This window comes from Rhineura floridana, chromosome 2 (genome assembly GCF_030035675.1).
Source record: "Rhineura floridana isolate rRhiFlo1 chromosome 2, rRhiFlo1.hap2, whole genome shotgun sequence".
Lineage (NCBI taxonomy): Eukaryota > Metazoa > Chordata > Lepidosauria > Squamata > Rhineuridae > Rhineura > Rhineura floridana.
This window is the reverse complement of record NC_084481.1, coordinates 14946418-14966516: the sequence shown is the minus strand read 5'-3', so window position 1 is coordinate 14966516 and position 20099 is coordinate 14946418. Positions and strand designations below refer to the sequence as shown.

The 20099-nt window shown below is 37.8% G+C and overlaps 1 protein-coding gene across 5 annotated transcripts in view; it reads right to left on the bottom strand.

Moving 5' to 3' along the window:
- Positions 1–20099, bottom strand: part of ADAM23 (ADAM metallopeptidase domain 23) — a 210146-nt gene that overhangs the window by 13261 nt on the left and 176786 nt on the right. For 3 of the 5 annotated variants that reach the window (XM_061607894.1, XM_061607895.1, XM_061607897.1), the window contains exons 22-24: positions 18961–19080; positions 18282–18450; positions 10229–10340 (exon numbers count right to left, since the gene is read on the bottom strand). In XM_061607894.1, the coding sequence (XP_061463878.1) occupies positions 10229–10340; positions 18282–18450; positions 18961–19080 (401 nt within the window). Of the gene's footprint in view, positions 1–2331; positions 2423–10228; positions 10341–18281; positions 18451–18960; positions 19081–20099 lie in introns of all 5 variants that reach the window. The other 2 variants (XM_061607896.1, XM_061607898.1) reach the window with 1 other exon arrangement.

Here is a 20099-nt window from a genome sequence, read left to right as displayed (position 1 = left end):
CCTTTGAGGACAGCCAGAAACTACAAATGGGACAGAATGGTACTGCTCAGTTGCTGGGGAAGGCAAAGTGATCCAACCACATCACATTAATTCTGTACCAGTTGTACTGGTTACTAGTGTATTTCCAGACCTAACTCAAAATGCTGGCTTTAATCTATAAAACCCTAAATGGTGTGAGACTGAGTTATCTGAAAAGTCACTTCCACCCAAACAAGCTGGTTTATCAGCACCAGCTGGTAAAAAGCACTTCTAGCCACAGACTTCACCTGCAGCACTAAATCTAGGAGCCCCCCCCCCCCAGCTACAAACTTGGTCCTTTAGCACCTCTGACTTGTCTGGATTAAGCCTCAACTTGTTTACCCTCAACCACTCCAAAACTGTCTCCAGGAGTTCCACAACCTCCCTGGGATTTGCAGGTGGAAACGAGAGGCGAGTTTGGTTTTTATCATACTAGCAAAGTTTGTTTTTCTCTATCCCCCTTCCTTCCCTTTTTTGCTTAACAACCAGCTTGATGAAGATTTTTGATAAACTGAACAGCTTGCTCACATTATGATTTTTTTAATTGGTCCTCCAAATAAAAGCATTATACTACTGTTGCTTGTATACATTTCCTTGAAACATCTGTATTCATTTTGAATAAAATGATAAATTTTTGCAGCAGCATATATGAAATATATAATCACAACTTAAATGTGCTAATAGAACTTGAATTATATACAGATTTCTCACTCGGATATTGTGACAAGTAATGTTAAGGATGTGTACAGGAGGAAAATTTCCTGTCCTCTTCTCCCCTACCCCTGGCACTCTTCAATAAGGGTTGGGGGGCATCCTCCAAAATGATGTGGGATGGGGCAGAGGGGGCTCCTAGAGGATAGAGGGAATTCCCATAACTAGGCTCTGGTAAATTAAATCTGGTTACAATCCTATACAAACTGATCTGGGGGATAAGTTCCACTGAAATTAATGGAGCTTACTTCTAAGTAGATATGCATAGGACTGCACTCTTAAGGAAGTTCATGCAAGGTCAGTTTCCTGACCCTTCTCTTCCAACCATTCCCTCCCCCCATACTCCATCAGACATTGTTCGGCAAGGTGCCCTGACCCTGCAGTAAGGCTTTTCAGGGGTTTTAGGTGGCTGTCAAGGCAGGGGGTGGAGGGGATGGGAAATTTTCCTTTCTGTGAACTTTCTTGATTATTCCTAAGTTGAGTTAACAACAACCCTACTGTCACTGAAAGACAAACTACAGAAAAATTGGAAATCTATGAAACCTGTATCACTGTCACTTCCTACTATTATATAAACTGAGAATGACACAAGGTGTGAGGAATATACATTTAAAAATGGTTAGCAGAAATGATAGCAGCAAAATATTTTGTTGATCCTATTTAAAATAAATCCTGTTCAAGATAACACAGCAGGCAAAATGCAGACGAAATGCTCATCGTTAAGAGGAAAACAAAATGAGAAGAAAACACAAGAAATAACTACAGTGGTAGTTCAAATCTGGACTGCGATATATTCCCCATAAAGAATATGGAATGATTTATCCAATACCTATTTCTAACCCCATGTATGAGGCATAAATGTCAATTTATGTATTTATAGCTGAGAGATTGAGCTATGTCAAAATAATATAACATTTAAAATAAATATTCATATAGCCGATCCAGCTTTAGGCATGTTTAACAGACGGCTTTTGATGAGGATCACTCAAACATCAAAAGATGAGCATTGTGATGCAACTGAGGATGCACACCCAGTGACAAATTTGGATATACACTGACTGTATGGGCAGAAGCCTGTTTTCATGTACGGATCTCCCCTGCTGGACTGGGCCACAACATAGAACACTACTGGTCTAGGACAACTGCAAAATCCTACAAAATAACAGTTAAAACTTATTACAAGCTGACTATAATTCCCAAGGAGTTCTAGTTTCTTCTTATTCAATGGATTGTTTACCTACTGCTATAATTATTTCCAATGATAATAAACCAAATTGTATCAAATAGTTCAAGTTGTCTATGGTTCGCAAAGACAATTTTTTTTTGAAATTCTGTTTAAAATTTAGCGTATAGAAAGTATGTAAACATGAATTGCATTATATAAAATTCACATACATTGTTTTATGCCCCACATTATCCCAGACAGGAGAGGGTTAAACACTGCATGAGCATATCACATGACAGACATTGAAATCACATGACAAATACAGTCACCACAAAACACAAAGCTAATGGGATAGTACACAGAGGGCTCAAATGAGTACAATTACCTCACACACTAGGCACCAAACATGAAACTCTTAAACTAAGAAATATGCTTACTCTATTCCCCACCCTGTGCCTCCAAAAATCACCCCCAGAGCCAGAATGGTCCCTGCCACTGCACCTATAAGTCTGTTAGTGGCCATGCTCACTGTATAGAAGGAAAAGGGAACACTTTTTAAAAAGAAAGTCATCACGTACATAGAAGATGTCTGAAAAGAAGAATTAAATGGCATCCTAAAATGATAAACTACTTTCATCAATTAATTTTACATAAATTCAATTCAGCAGTTTTAGAATTATGGAATTATCAGATATTATATTTGCTTGAATATGAATATGAAGCAAGCAACCAATGTAAAACTGTACTGTATTTTAAAAATTGAGCAGTGCTTTATCAATCATAGGTATGACCCATACTCCCATGGGTGTAGCCATATGTGGGGAAATGGAATAGGCACAGGGCTTATTGGAGTTCTGTATCCTACTGCTCCATGGCTGGCTTTCAGACACATACATTGTCGTATGCTGGTCAATACATTCAAAAGAATACCTCTAATTTATACAAGCAGCCATCCCTCTACTTCACAGGGTCTGGCATGTGGGTTACTTGCTCTGAGAACAAGTAAGGTGGTCCAGGATCCTGAGGATGACAGGGATAGCTAGATGCATATACAGGATTGGTCTACTGATGTAAAGAATGAATGGATGACATGCATACCATCTAAAGCCAGCAGGAGAAAGGAAGGGGGCTCCATTAAGCTCTATGGCAATGCTTTCCTTGGGCACAGCGATGCCACAGGCTTATACCTCCATGGTTTATATAGATCTTATTTCTCAGCCTATGCAATTTAGTACTCATTTTCATTTAAAAAACACAGTTTAGAACCATCACAAACAACAAAACTATTTTGTAACATCACAAATATACTGCATACTGCCCACTAAGCCAAGCACACAAAAATGCATTATTACATTTAAAAGTGTTTTAGAAATACAGCTGAAAATTCCTTGTACTCTCTCATATAAAAAGGACTTCTTATAAGCCTAATTTGTCCTTTGATTCCATATATTCTTCACTGCAGCATTTACTGCACCTTACATTTAGTTATGTAAGGTGAAACATCTTTACCAATTCTGTGGGAATTCTGCATTTCCTTTGGGAGCAAGGGTCGGATATAAATGCATTAAATAAATATAAAAATTCAAGTAGCATTGTTACTGGAAGAAGTGCAAAATGTGCACATCATATAAATATCATCAATTTCTGAAACATGTTATCATCTTTCATTATAAGAAGGCCTACTTATGATTACACAGAACTGCAAGAAAATGTAAGTGAATTCTATAAAGGTTTATAAATAAAAACACTAGTTTCAAAATGGAAACTATGGAATTAATGGATACTGGCCCCGTCTGAAGGCACTTAATTACCTATTTAGTTCACTCTTAAAGAGAAGGGAAGTCTCAGCTTTTCACTTTCCTTTATTGTCCCCAGAATCTGGCACAAATGAAATACATATCCTATCTTTCCTACAGTCTACCCAGAAAAAGGTTTAGGACACCAAGATCCGTGACATGATTTGGGGGCTCTCTTTCAGTTGTGGCCCATTACACAACACATGAATATGTATTTATTTGGGGACAACAACTCCTGAAGAGTAGGGCCAGGAATCTTCTAAGGCATAAGTGGGCTTTCGCCCTAAACAGCATTCCCCTTGTTGCACACCAACATCTTTTAATAGTGAACTATTTTTTGATGTAGTATAGTTCAAAACTCCCACTGATGATGCACAAGTTTGTAAGGACAGCTAAAGATGTTATTTGGACACCAGCCTATAATTAAAGGTAAGCAATCTTTTTCTTGAGCTTTATCCTTCTTCTTCCAGAGCTCTATTATAATGAATGTCATTTACATCTTTACTTGAATTTACTTGAATAAATTCCCTCTACCTTTATTATGCTTAGAAAGGAAAGATGTATTTGAATTTGTACATTGTGTTTACATGTCACATTTTGATAAGAAAAACTACCATTATTTCTTTCACAAACAGGAACCCACTCCATGAAAAAAACCAAACATTGTCCTCCATATTTTAAAATTAAAATATATTAGCTTAATATGTTTGTACAATTTATAATTAAAACCATGGGACCTCCATACAAATTCCTAATTCAGTAGCTTTCTAATTTAGGAGTACTGACACAAATAATGCAGTTTTAAAGACTAAAGATGTTGTCTTCAACTTAAATTGTATTTTAGACGAAAGCTCTGTTCCTAATTTTGTAAATAAGGGTATCTAATTATAAAATGTTGGTAGAATACCCTGATTTCACAAATTTGTTCTCATCCCACTACAAATTAGTTAGCTTTTCAAGAAAAATAGTTTAAATTTTATTAGAGGCCTTCTAGATAGCTATATATTTTATTGTATTCATCTTTATCTGAAACTGCCATTGATTTTAGATCCTGAAATACAGGAAAAGCAACTGATGGATAAGTTCTGAAAGAAAAACAAGAATGCAACAGGAGCAGAAGTTAATCAATTGAGTTAATATAACATGTTAGTTTATAGAACACCAATCATAATAAAAATGCATAATTATATGGTATGAAAATGACATAGACAATTTCAAATATCAGAAAACCTAGTAATTTGCCCTTTTCCTGATTTACATGTTTAAAAACATCATGGCAATCTATGGAGAAGATCAGAAACAGTATTTCTTTGAAGATCTGACTTAGCTTTTGTTGAATTCTCAGAATTTAAAAGATATGGAGAGAAGAGTTTAATATTTTTGTTTGTTGAACGCACTCTGATTTCAGAAAATAGTTTTATACGTTCAACTATTCACAGAAGTCCAAGATACAGCTACACGCGTTCAAAGGCAACTCTCTAAAAATGTTTCCTAACATGTCTTTATTTTATTAATTCCAATTTAAAAAATGGAACAATTGAGTCCAAAGTTAAGGATCTTTACATCTAATTTATTTTCAATACAAGTTAAAACACATGCATAACTCTTCTTCACTAAGTGGGACTGAAGACAGAGTCACTGGAAAGTTCCCTTAATGTTTAAGGACAAATGCTATAATAATGGCCAACCTTCATTTTTTATGTCACACTACAATAGTCACATTAAATGTTTTTTTCAAAGTGGAGTAACTCTAGTTATCTTCTCAACTTCACGGAACATAATCTCTATTAATATTAAGGATGAGTTCTAACCTATTTGAAACAATCATTTTTGTGGTTAAAAATATAGAAAATATTTTTGTTTCATGAATGTTTTAAAAATCAGTAACTCATTAATGAGGTAGAAATAAAATAACAAATTAGTGAAAAATGCTTGAATGCTGCAGGGTATGAAATCAAAAGTAGATTATCTTTTCAGAGCCAAGATGTTTTGATCCTTAGATAATGGACCATCACCACATATTTGCTCACTGGAATACAAGCATGGAAAAGAACCACATATGCAGGCAGAGTTTTGCTTCCCAGTTTTCTATTAAGTTATCTCTGGTTACAATCCCAGTTTTCTATTACCAGTTCCCACTGTCTCATAGCCTGTCACTTCAGCATTAAGAACTTCTGCAGTGAAACTGGGAATAAAAGTTCTGAATGCATGTATGATTCTCTGCCATGTACACTGCACACATCCCTTCTTCGGACCCTGATTTTAATTCTCTTCCCAATCCAACACTGCATACTTCCTCACATTGGTTACATTCAGTCTGATTGTCTCCTACTCCATATGCTCTCTCTTGATTAGTCCAAATCTAGGATCTGTTAGAGTAAACAAATATTGCATGGTCACTTTAAGGGATATTTGGGGAATATCCCATGTACCTGTTTACCATAATGTAACTTCCTAATGGGTGGGGTTTAGTTACCTGACTTCCTTCTCCTTTGTCCTGGGAGATTTTTGAATATTCTCCATCACTGCTGATCTTCCTACCTTTGAGAGGCGCCGCATGGCATGATGCTCTAAGAGCATCCATTACCAACACCAAGATGAACTGAGACCTATATTTTCTTTCTTCCAAGCTAAAGCCTATGTTCTTCTAAACATATGAAAGGTTGTAAGTAAACATTCTTTTTCTTTTACCTAAAGGATTGTGTCTGTTGTTATTTATATAGAGAAAGGTGGGCTGGTTTACATTCTCATTCCGCTGCTTGTATTTTTACAACTCTGCTAAGAAATAGGACCAACCGAAACTAGTTCCTATTTCTGTGTGTGTATTTTTATAATACCGAGCAGGATCTTCATTCACTTTGTATTCTAAGCTGTAAATGCCTTATTTCTCATATCTTCCCAAGGAGCCATCAGAGGGATTTTTCAAACTTTTTAAAAGAGCTTGGAAACAAGAATCAAAAAATGAAGAGCCACCTCAAAGCAGAACTGGCTCATTGAACGTCTGCCAGCTCTGTGCTAAATAAAACTCTGGAAGACGACAACTGCCCCTCCCACCTAGGGACGGCATGTTCTATATTTGTTGTTGGACCATCCTTTTAGGAAGGGGGCAAGACTGGACGGGGAGATAGCTTCAACTTACACTCTTGCTATGGGATGGCTCAGTATGGGAGGTCCTTGAAAGGGATCAGTGGAGAAGTTTCTGGCCTGTGCAGAACTAAGGACACTGTGCTATCATCATTTATGAATCTCTGTGCAGCCCCAAAACTGAATGAGTTACCTATCACAAGTTCTAGCTTTATTCCTCTTGAAACTTTGCTTTAATATTTTATAGAGCTTTTAAACGTTCCTGTTTAATACATTGAATTACCACCATGCTCCAGTATTTCTTTCTTTTGTTAAGAGAAACTGAACATGACAAAGTGTATGCATTGTGACTCCGTGTATGCAGTGTATTTACCATACTTGACTAAAGTTGCTAATACATATTTTTTAAACATTTATTTTTTAAAAAACAGTAAAGATATCCATACACTGAAAAACAGGAACCTCTCAATTCTGGCTTATATTGTAAATAAAACCAACCCACCAAATTCTAGGGGTAAAAAGTGAGAGATGCAATAGGGCACACTGCCAATGAAAAAATTCAAAACCACACAAATTTCCAGACAGGCTCTGCCTAACAAGCATAAGCTATTGATAAGTCACTTTTTAATATTTTGTTTTAGGAATGCTACGGTTCTTGGACTGAAAGTTTTTTTTAAAAAAAACCCAAAACTTTTAAGCCTATTAAACATGCAATAATTAAACAAAAAAATATTTAAACATGCAAATACTTAAAATGCTTCCTGATATTGTGTCATTTTCTTCACAAATATAGCTTTGATACATTAGAGCCAAGATGTGCAAATTTTCTGGAAATTATTATATGAATGAAAGATGGTACTCCATAGCATAGCTGGACAAAACAGCATAGTGGAAGCCAAAGTGCTGCCCTCCAAATGTTGGCAGACTCCCAACTCTCATCAGCCTAAACTACTATGACCAAAGGTCAGGGATGATGGGAGATATAATAAAACAGTGGGAAGGTTCCTCGTTGACTATTCCTGCTAAGTCCCTTTGAACTAAATAGGACTCAATTCTGAATAGACATGCATAGGATTATGCTATATATACTCTCGAAAGGCCCCTGAGAATGTTAGGCCTCTTCCATAGTGAAGCTAACTCTCATTTAATAAAGGTTGTAAGTTGTTCTTATGGTTATATATAAAAATGGCAATAAGTAATGACTTCCGGGAAGGGTGACTTCGCTTGTGCCTGCTTTTGAGACGGGCTCCCGCCTCAAAAGAAGCTTATTCAGATATAAATCAGTCAGAACATTTTTTTTTTGACTGATGAAATTTCTCCCGGGCAGGGAGAAACGTAGAGATCAACCTCAAAAGCCTGTTTTTGTTGGGAGGACTGGATTTCATTAATTTATGAGAAAAGGCCCAGCCAGCAATGCCGGACGGACTTCTGAACAAGCTCTATCTGATTAATGCGATACGTTTATCTTTTCTTCAAAGAGAAAACGGACTAACAGGCAAGCACCCTTCTTTCTGTTATTTTTTTTACTTGGTTTAAATTGTTGCAGCAAAAAGAGATTTGTCAAATGAATCAGCTTTAAAGAACTTCTGGGTGAGCTATAACTCTTCTCTGTTATTCACGAAATTAACAGCTTATCTCTGTTTCTATTGCAAAAAGCTGTCCTGGAAGTGCATTCTAAAGATATAAACAGAAGAGGGATTTCTATTCCGAGGAACATTATATTGTCTGGGACTATTCTCTTTTTGGTCTATTTTATTTTGACGAATCTGCTTCTTCATGACGCCACTAACTGTTTTGATGCTGGGAACTAAATTTGTTTTGCATTCTTGAACATAGAGAGATAAGGCAGGCTGCTCTGTTTATACTGTGATGTCATCAAGCCTGGAATATTAACCCAATTGTTGCTGAAATAAGAAGTGGTTCTTCTTTATTTTTGTTTTGCTTTGTTTTCGTGGTTTTAAAAATGGCAATCAAGAAAGTGGCTGAGAATCTGGAAGTAATTATGTTTCAGAAAATAATGGATGAGATTGAGATAACGAAACAAACCCTGCGACAGGGCAGTAAGGAGCTGAAAATTGAACTGAGCAAAATGACGCAGGAGCTTAAAGAAATAGGGGATCCTGTGAGAGAGGAGAATGAGATCAGAGATGAGAAAAGAAAAAATAAAGGGAAGATACAAGCCCTGGAGATTGGAACAAATGTGGAATTGGAAAAAGATCTGGAGTTTATGGATATTAGAAATAAAATCTACTGTTTGGAATTTAACGTTATCTCTGAAGAAATTAATGAAGATATTAGAGATAAAGTTATCAATGGCTTGGATAATCTTCTGGACTGGAATGACGTGATGGAGCTTGATATAGAGAAAATCTATGGAATTAACTGCAGCCATGTGACAATGGAAAAACTCTCAAGAGATGAGCCAGTGCATTTTGTAAAAAAGAAGAACAGAGATATGACTTTACAACAATATTTCAGCAACTTATTCAGAATTGATGGCAAGAAAATATTTGGGATAGAGGAAATTCCCATCAGACTCTTATTATATGACTATGGTTATGACAGCAAGATTATTATGGAATACTGATAATGGAAGATTGGACACTGAAATTACTGGACTTAACAGGACTATTGAAGATGGAAGATGGAATTAATATGGATAATGGAATAATGGCTATTGAAATTATTGGACCTAACAGATTTTGATGAGATGGATTAATCGATATGTTTATTTGGACTATGGTTATGACAATAAGATTATTATTATTATTAACGAGATGGATTAATCGACATGTTTATTAGGAGAAAAATTGATAGATATATTTCTTAAAGAATTGAAACCTCTCTTTGACTTTTTGTGGAAAGAATAAAGTAATGTTTATGAGATTTGATGATTAATTAAGATAACTACTGGAGGAAAGTGATTTTATAATATAATTTAAGAGACAGGATTGTTATATATTGTAGACCTATAACTGATTTGATCTGCGACAAATGGGAAGTCAACATTTTATTTTTTTGTTTAATCATTTTTGTTTTGTTTTGTTTTTTGTCTTTGAATGTTTTATGATTTTGTTTTGTATGTTTTATGAAAATTTGAATTAAAATTATTGTAAAAAAAAATGGCAATAAGTAATAAAAAGTTCTAGTTAAGATATTACTTAACTTGCCATATTGTGATATAAGATTAGTAATGAATGTTAATTATAATAATAAAATACATTATCAAGAACTAAGACATTACACACAAAAAAGTTTCCATGTTAATTATTTTCTGTGAAGTACCTCTGGAACAATACAAGTGAAAGCATATAAAATATTCACTCAGAAACACATATACATTTTGAGTGAGTAACTGCACTGTACTCAGGTGCTTTGTTCCAAATCTTCCTGCCCAACAATGTAATTATATGGGAATAGGGGTGGGGGGAGGGAAGACTGAAATCACACAAACCCTTCGGTCCATTTGGTTTCCCTGGGTCTTCTTTCCTTCTAGGGTCATGCATACTACAATCTGTGCCTGCCCAGGTATCGTTACAAATGCATGTGGCTTCATTACTGCATACCTAAAAGAAATATTGTGTTAGCACATAATAAAAAATAATAATACGCATAGCTCATAGGTCAAAGTTATTAAGTAGAATAAGCAGCACTATTAAGAGAAGAATACATTTATATTTTAGACTGAGATAACAAGAAGCTCTCTGATTGTATGTTAATCTCTTGATCACAGGAAAACTTGACCTGTACACGTTCCTGTAAGCATATGGATCTGCTTGTTCACTGAAGTAAAAAAAGGGGGGGGGCTGTATAAAGGCAAGTTTGGTGTGTGCAATTGAAGCATAAACTGGAACACTGGTAAGCTGAAACATTCATCACTTACTGTGAACGTTCCTTCTGGTGGGCATCAGGAGGCATCATGAGTATAGTAACGCCCACTACTACCTAGGGCGGGTAGGGACACATGATCAAACTTTGACTAACCAGCAAACTCCTGGGGTTCCTCCCTAATTCCTTCCCATAGCCAAATAAGAGAGACAGTATTAACAGTGGATCAAGAAAAAAAGACGGGGGGGGGACATCTCAAGGCAGGCATGACAAACTGTCATGTCAAAAGAATAAAATAATGTACAAACATCTACAAAATGCGTTGCAGCTGCCTTAACAGAATGGGTGAGGTTGGATCCCTCCTGCACAGCCACAAGGAGGAATCTTCACGATTAGTAACCAATGTTGTGTTCCTGGCTGGCATGCAAATGACATCCAGACCACAATGGGACTTGCCCAAGCCAAAAGATGGTTGTGATCAGGCACTGGATGTAGGTATGGAAAAGGAAAAAACACACAAAAAGTCAGACTTCCTGAAATGTATATCTTTGTACTATGTATATCCAGTTGTGTATCTTTAGATCTCTCCAATGTGTGCCATGCCTGCTCAGAAACATGGGAGTGGTTAAGTCAGAAAGAAGCATGACTTCTTGCAATACAGAATTCAATTTAAGTAAGAAGTAAAAAGTGGTCTATAGACTTGGCAACAACAAAACAATCATAATGCCAAAATACAATTTAAATAACATCCCAGAAGAATATAAAGATCAAATAAGGAACAGATTTGAGGCTTTAAACTTAGCTTACAGAGAACCAGAAGAACTATGGAGTGAAGTCAGAGACATTATCAGGGAAGAATGCAAAAAGACAATACCTCTAGTTAAAAAGAGAGAAAGACCTCAATGGATGACTGAAGAAACTCTTAAAATAGTTAAAGAGAGAAGGAAAGCACAAGCAAAAGAAGATGGAAACACAGTTAAAACCCTAGTACATAGGGACAAAGGAAACTATAACAATAGTTATTGTATAGAAATAGAAGAGGACAACAAAAAGGGAAGAACAAGAGCCCTATTCCAAAACATTAGAGAAATAAAAGGGAAATTTAAACCAAGAGTAGGGATGTTGAATAATCAACAGGGGAACACGCTGACTGACCGAGATGAAATAAAACAAAGATGGAAGCAATCCACTGAAGGACTCTATAAAAGAGATGCCAGGATGACAGATTCATTCATGGAGGAACCGTATGATGAAGAACCAGAAATTTTAGAATGTGAGGTGAAAGCTGCTCTTAAAATATTTGGAAGAAACAAATCACCAGGAACAGATGGCATAACTATAGAGTTGCTACTACAAGCTACTCAGACTGAATCTGTCCAAATTTTGATAAAAATGTGTCAACAAATATGGAAAATTAAACGATGGAAAACTAAACGATAGTCCATAGACTGGAAGAATTCAATATACATCCCAATTCCAAAGATAGGGGATCCCAGGGAATACAGTAATTATCGAACTATTGCCGTAATATCCCATGCAAGTAAAGTAATGCTCAAGAAAGTAATGCTCAACAAAGGCTCTTACCATATATAGAGCGAGAAATGCCAGACGTCCAAGCTGGATTTAGAAAGGGAAGAGGCACCAGAGATCATATTGCAAACATACGTTGGATAATGGAACAGACCAAGAAATTTCAGAAGGAAATCACCCTGTGCTTTATAGATTACAGCAAAGCCTTTGACTGTGTAGATCATGAAAAACTATGGAATGCTTTAAAAGAAAGGGGTGCCACAGCATTTGATTGTCCTGATGCGCAACCTATACTCTGGACAAGAGGCTACTGTAAGGACAGAATATAGAGAAACCAATTGGTTCCCCATCAGAAAGGGTGTGAGACAGAGATGTATTTTATCACCCTATTTATTTAATCTATACACAGAACATATACGGAAAGCAGGACTGGACCAAGATGAAGGAGGTGTGAAAACTGGAGGGAGAAATATCAATAATTTAAGATATGCAGATGATACCACACTCTTAGCAGAAACCAGTAATGATTTGAAGCAAATGCTGATGAAAGTTAAAGAGGAAAGCACAAAAGCAGGACTACAGAAGATTTATGTAACTTTAAAGTTGACAAGGATATTGAACTTGTCAAGGATTATCAATACCTTGGCACAGTCATTAACCAAAATGGGGACAATAGTCAAGAAATCAGAAGAAGGCTAGGACAGGGGAGGGCAGCTGTGAGAGAACTAGAAAAGGTCCTCAAATGCAAAGATGTATCACTGAACACTAAAGTCAGGATCATTCAGACCATGGTATTCCTGATCTCTATGTATGGATGTGAAAGTTGGACAGTGAAAAAGGCAAATTAAACCAGAACTATCATTACAAGTGAAAATGATGAAACTGAAGTTATCATACTTTGGACACATCATGAGAAGACATGATTCAATAGAAAAGACAATAATGCTGGGAAAAACAGAAGTGAGTAGAAAAAGAGGAAGGCCAAACAAGAGATGGATTGATTCCATAAAGGAAGCCACAGACCTGAATTTACAAGATCTGAACAGGGTGGTTCATGACAGATGCTCTTGGAGGTCACTGATTCATAGGGTCGCCGTAAGTCATAATCGACTTGAAGGCACATAACAACAGACTTGGAATATTCTTATGAAGTACAGAGAGTTAGCATTTCAAAGACCCAATTCTGATATCCAATTTTATTTAATAGTTTGTTGTATTTATATTCCACCTTTTCTCCAAGGAGCTCAAGGTGTCCTACATGGTTCTCCCCCTCCTCATTTCATCCCCACAACAACTCTGTAAGGTAGGTTAGACTGAGAGGCAGTGACTGGCTCAAGGTCACCCAGTGAATTTCATGGCTGAGTGGGGATTCGACCCTCCCAGGTCACAGTCCAACAATCTAACCACTACACCACACTGGCTCAACTTGACAGTGTAATGGCTACTAGGAAAATTACTTTAAATGAAAGCAAGATTTCTGACCAAAATTGAAACACTGACCTGCTGTCACACTAGGTTGTCCAACCCAACATTACTTCTACATTACCAATACATGGCCTGGTGGAAAATGACAAGCAACGTGCTGCAATGCTACATCACCCAAAGGTCAAGCCAATTTACACGGTGCCTCAATTAAGTCTGCAACCATTGGCCTTGAATGTAACTGTTTCAAGTGAACTTCCCAACCTGTCAAGCTGGCATCTGCTGTTACAACTGTTCTCTCTAGATCTATCATTGGTATTTCCCTCATTAGATTCAAGTCCCAACACCAGCAAAATGTGAGGTGAAGCTCCACTGTCAGAAGTATATCCTTTCAATGACAAACTGAAATAGTAGGAGAGCCCACTACAGTTGTCTTGCCCACGGCATCAAATGAATTTTTGACACAAGTAGTTCCAAAATGTTTGTGAGGTGTTTCAGGTCCTCTGACTATTTTAGTGAGACATAAGAGACTGCTGCTTTTATGTTAGTGACTTGCTCTGGAAATAGCAATATCAGACTGCCCTTAGTATTCAGTGACACACCCAGGTGTTGCAAAGATGGCATTGGCTGAAGATGACTCTTCTCAAAGTTCACCAGAAATCTGCTGGCAGACAGAAATTGTAGGGTCAATTGGGATGTCTTGGTGAGACCTCTGAGTGGACAGTGAGCAACGTAGAAGATTTCTAAGTATGGGTAATCAGGGATATCCAGGAAGTGAAGATGGGCCATTAGGGTAACCATGACTTTTGTGAACACACTCTGCATGGAAACTAGGCCAAAAGATATTGCCCAATACTGGTAATGGTTTGGACTATAACCAAGTGAAAAACCCTCCTGTGCCATGGATGGATGGGTATGTGGAGGTATGGGTCCTTCAGATTTATGGAAGTCTAGTGATCTGACACATGAACAGCTGTCATGATTGATGACATTTCCATTCTGAAGTTTTACCATTTGAACTGGTTCAGGAACTTAAGATCCAATATGGCCCACAAGGATCAATCTTTATTGGTACCACAAAGAATATGGAGCACCTATCAAATAAGACCTCTCCTGACAGGACTGGCTCAATGGCAGCTATCTGCAGTAAGTGTTGAATGGTTGAATGGTGTGCATGACCGTGGTACTTTTCACTGGAGAGTTGGAAACTGGTGAAGGCAGAAAACAGGTAGATGGGGCAGACTTCGGCTCTATTATCAGGCTGTGATGTATCGAATTCAGGACCCACTTGTCCTTGATGATTGTGGTTCATGTCTGGTAATACTGCTTCAGATATCTATCCACTGGTGGATAAATGGCATCAGGAGTAGAAGGAATGGCTATCTCTTTACTGGTCTCTAGATTGGAACTTTGCCCTCGGTTGCTTCTGGAAACTTTATCTGACCAATTGTTGGCACCAGATAGAGAACCACTGTCTCTATTTTGTAATCAACAGGAATGAAAGAATTATTGGTAATAAATATATATTCTAGAAGACAGACAATCATCATTTCTGGCCATGGATATTAATGTATGCTGATACTCTTTAGGGTACACTAGCACCTCCTTAGGAGCCTCTTCACCAAATGGCTTATCTCCTGTATAAGGTGTTGTGACTGGATTCACATGGGCAGCATTATCTGCATCCCAGTGTCTCAGTCACAGAGGCCACTTTGCAACAATCCATCTTCCTGAGAATTCAGTTGTGTTTAAAGTTGCATCAACCACAAAAGCCATGGCTCTGCAAATTTTCAGCAGAGCTTTCCATATTCTCTCAGAATTCTGATGCAAATTATTCAGAAAGTCATATATCCACAGGAGAAGGGTTCAATGAAGAGCTGTAGTTCAGTGGTAGGACATCTGATTTGCATGCAAAAGGTCCTAGGTTCAATCCCTGGCATCTTCAGGTAGGACTGGGAGAGAACCCAGTCTAAAAATATGGAGAGCTACTGCCAGTCAATGTGAACATGAATCAGTGGTCTGACTCAGTATAAGGCAGCTTTCTAGAAGCTCTCATAAACCAGATGCTGTGTCTTATGTCTTTTCTGTGGGAAAAGAGGGCAACAAGACAAACAATGCACAGGACAGACCACCCACATGGGGGGGGGAAGTATCTGGGATCCAACTTTTTGGAGAGCTAAGTGCAACTTCATCTGTGGGATTAAAGCAAAAGACACTATCACACATTCTGTGGAGTTAGGCTTGATGATCCTGTCTTCTCTGAGCAGAGAGGGAAGAACAGAAGCCCAGTGTACTGCTGTAGGAAGGCCTTTTCCCATAAGTGTTCAGATCTGTGGTTACAACTGCCATTGCAGTCTCAAGGGAGGGGGGGTGAGGAGTGGCCATTACATGCCTCAGTGGATGTCCTGGCTGACTGGTCAAGGGTACTGTAATGGACTCCTTGATCCAGAATAGTGCTGCTACAAGCTGGCACACAAAAGAAAAAAATGCAGGAACCAGAACACACACACCCTGATCCATGTTTGCTATTACATCAGTGAAGAGAACAGCCATATGCCTCTTGGTATTGAAACAGTCTGATGGTTGCAGCAGCCAGCTGACAGGTTGGGCACACTCATTGAAGTCTCTCATGATGTCTTACCCTGGTTTAAATAAGGCAGGGACATGAGAGTATTTGCAACCACATTAGTAGCTTTATGCCATTTCTTTTTTTTTTCCTTTGCAGGTTTGTCGTTCATTTCCTAGATGCTGCCATGACCAGAATGAAGAAAAAAAGGGGATGAAGGAAAGCTGAGGAGGTAGGTTTTTTTGTTGTTGGTTTTTTTAAGGAAAGAAAAGGAGCTGGCTAGATCGCAAAAGAAGTTTAATTCTGAGTAAGAGAATTCAGGGGAATAATGAGAGAAAAAACAAGCAATTGAAGGCTAAAGAAGCAGAAGGCTAAGAAAGCTGCTCTGTTCCTAGGTGAGGCAGGGAAGGAAAGTTTGAGTACAAGTCCCTGCCTATCCTATGTGGATGTAAGGAGTTAATCCATTGTAGTCTGGATGCCTCCTGCATGCCAACCAGGGAAATACCAAATACACTGTAGTTGGGGAAATACTGAAATTTCATTCGGGAACATGCAGAGTCCTGGTAACCTTTTAAGTATCAGGGTTGCTCAACACACAAGATAATCTCTGTCAGAAGAAAACATAAAATTTTCATATACATGATTCACCTAGAGTACTTCTGACTGTATGCACATGGATTAATGAGCCATTGCATGTCTGCACAACCAGACACTTCAAAAGTCAGACGCACATTATGAAAAAAAATCAAATACAAAGTTTTAACACACCAGAAAATTTTTTGCAGAAGTACCTCTCAGTGAAGAGTCAACCACTAGCTGACTAGAAATCAACATAAGAAGCAGAACAAAATTATTGTTCATAAATCCCTGTATTCATGGTGAAGAATTTAGGATGAAGTTATTATATATACTGGTATAAATCTCCCACCTGAGCTGATAAACACTTTTCGATACTCAGGGGTGACTGTCAAGAAAATAAAGAAAATGGATTGAAATCAAACATACTGTATATAACAGGGGACCCTATATGGCAGTTGGGGACATACCAGATAAGCAGGAAGAGTGAGGAGACAGTACAATGAGAACTCATTGGTTGCACCATTCACATTGAATAGAGGCAGTATATGCATCTTTCCGGTATATCTCCTACAGGATTTCTGTCAGGAGGGAGAGCTGACTGAAAGGAAGATAACAGGCACTTGTTGGCTAAAAGAACCCCCATCTCAACTGGTGACCATGACTTTCCTTGAAGATGTACTAACTTGGTACTTATGCAGGGCTTTTTCAGAGAAAAGATAAGTAGAAAGGACATGATAGAGGTATATAAAACTATGCATGATGTGTAGAAAATGGATAAAGAAAAGTTTTTTCTCTCTATCATATAATACTAAAACCCAGGATCAACCAATTAAGCTGAAGGGTAAGAGATTCAGGACAAACTAAAGAAAGTATTTCTTCACATAATACATAGTACATAGTTAAACGATGGAATTCACGATCAGAAGATGCAGTGATGGTTGGCAACTTCGAATGGCTTTAAAAGAGGATTAGACAAATTTGTAGGAGGATAAGGCTATCAATGACTACTAGTCATTATGATTATGTGTTACCTCCAGTATCAGAAGTGTTATGCTTCTGAATACCAGATGCTAGGGAACACAAGTGGGAGAGTATGACTGCACTCATGTTTTACTTGAAAGCTTCCTGTGGACATTACTTGAAAGCTTCCTGTGGGTCACTCAGAACAGAACTAGATAGGTGTAATACAGCAACCTTCTTCTTACATTCTTATATGAAACTAAAACGATGACCTGTATTTTCAAGCTAAGCACATTTGTCTAGTCTCCTTGATCTCCTCCAGGTTGTTCTGCTCCAGGCACAACTGTAGACCCTAGGCAAGGCTCCAGGCACAACTGGAAAGAAACCACCCAGTTTATACAGTGCACCTGCTAGAATATTGGTCAGCATGACTGAAGGTAAACAGAACTGAGTGCTGAGAAGGACCTTGCCTAGCCTCTACAATTCTTTGGGAAATTCTTCTTCCTGTTTTCTGTTTTTTTTTAATCCTCTATGAAGCACACATGGATTAATAGTGAGAATCACTACAAAATATTGTTTTTCTTTTAACTAGGAATATGGACAAATCTTAGCTGAGACTTACCCCATGTCCTGAACAAACTTTTCCATTAACACCAATAGGGCAGTTGCTTATATTCAGAGACTGAATAGATAGGCACCTTCTGTCCATGCACATCATCTGAGGACCACATGGAGTTCCATCTTCAACATATCCTAAATCTGTATTATCATCTAGAAGTACATGTCCACAACTAGAAGAAGAAGGTTTTAATATGCTATTAGCATAATTGAAACTTTATAAAATAAACAAATGTAAATGACTTATGGATCTCAAAACACTCTGAGAAAGAAGTTTAAAAGTGTTATCAAGGCAAATTTCTTCTACCATATTTATATTCATTGATTTTTAAAGTTTTGGATAATTCTTTGTATCTTCTAGTTAGGAAAGTATTCTGTGATACTAAAAAAGTTTTTAAAAAATCTGGCCACGCTGAAGTCAATAGCGAAACTCCAAACTATTTCAATGAGGCAGCAAGAAGTAAAGCAGGAAAGTTTTTAAATCGTGATATTAAATATTGGTGTCTAGGAGGCAATCTTTTCAGATTCCAGTACTTAAAAGGGAATGTTTAGGATACACACTACAGAAATAAAAACAAACAAGTTTTATGAAAGAGAACTTTAAGTTTAGTTCTTTAAAAAGTTATCTTCCACAATGCACCTTAATTATTCATTTGAAAGTGCTTCTATGTGACACTACATACCTGCAGTTCACTACTACACCTTGGTGAAAAAAGGAAGTTGGAATAATTTCTCCCTGAAGGTGACCAATTCGTGGAACTGCATCAAGATTTGCACAAAGCAATAATCCACAGAACACATCACTGTAAAATAAAAATCAAGTCATGGTAAAAAAGTAACAACCTGTTTTGTAAAACAGAAATTGTTCCCAAGTACAGCTGAATCCTGAAGTAGGGGTAGGAAACAGTGCCAATCAGCTGATTGGGGCTGACTGTAACCCCTGATGGGACTGGCTACACTCTAAAATTCTTGATCAGAAGCTCTGAGTTAAGCGGATTCCTGCCAAAAGCACACACATGCATGCGCGCACACACACACCAACTAAAACAAATACTTTTTTTTGTTAAGGATTGGCAATCAGGGAGCCCCTGAGTGCAGCCAATCCCTGCCAGAAGTGGTGTGGGGGGAGATCACCTAACTGGCACTAACCACAACCCCCACCATCGGCTGAAGGGATCTTACTTTGCACCCCAGCTTGAGTTTCAAGTTGGGTTACAAAGGAACATGTTTTCCTTTGCAGTGACAACTTGAACCGAGCCAGGTGGCAAAGGAAGAAAGGAAAGTATTGGGAATGCACTTAAAGTGTGCTTCCAACTATTTCTTTTGAAGTTGGGTCAGCTGATATTATGGTGACATTGGGTGATTGACAGTTGGGCAACCCTGCCCACTTGTCAAAGTGGCCCACACGGGATGGGGGAACTCAGGATCCAGCATTCCAGATTTTGAAATGTAAAAGAATAACCAGGGTTTATACTAAGGAGATCACAGCATAGTAGAGATGTAAAGCACTGCAAATTAGTATGTCAGAGAGTTCCTAAGCAGTGGGATATAACTACAAAAAAATGTGGGCTCTGTATTTAATGGAGAAATATGCTATGTAGTTGAAACCATGCTGAGCACAGCAGATGTCTTGGATCCAAAAGGCATCTTACATGGGCAGAAAGGCACATTCACACAAGGTGCCTCCTTCTGTTTTCTGTTGATTCCACTTTTCAGCTCTAGTCTTCTATGCCACATGCCATGCCATCTGAGAGTCGTCCAAACTCTGCAGCTTTGAGTGGGCAGGCAAAGGTCGTTGCAGTGAGAAGGGGTGGGAAATTTC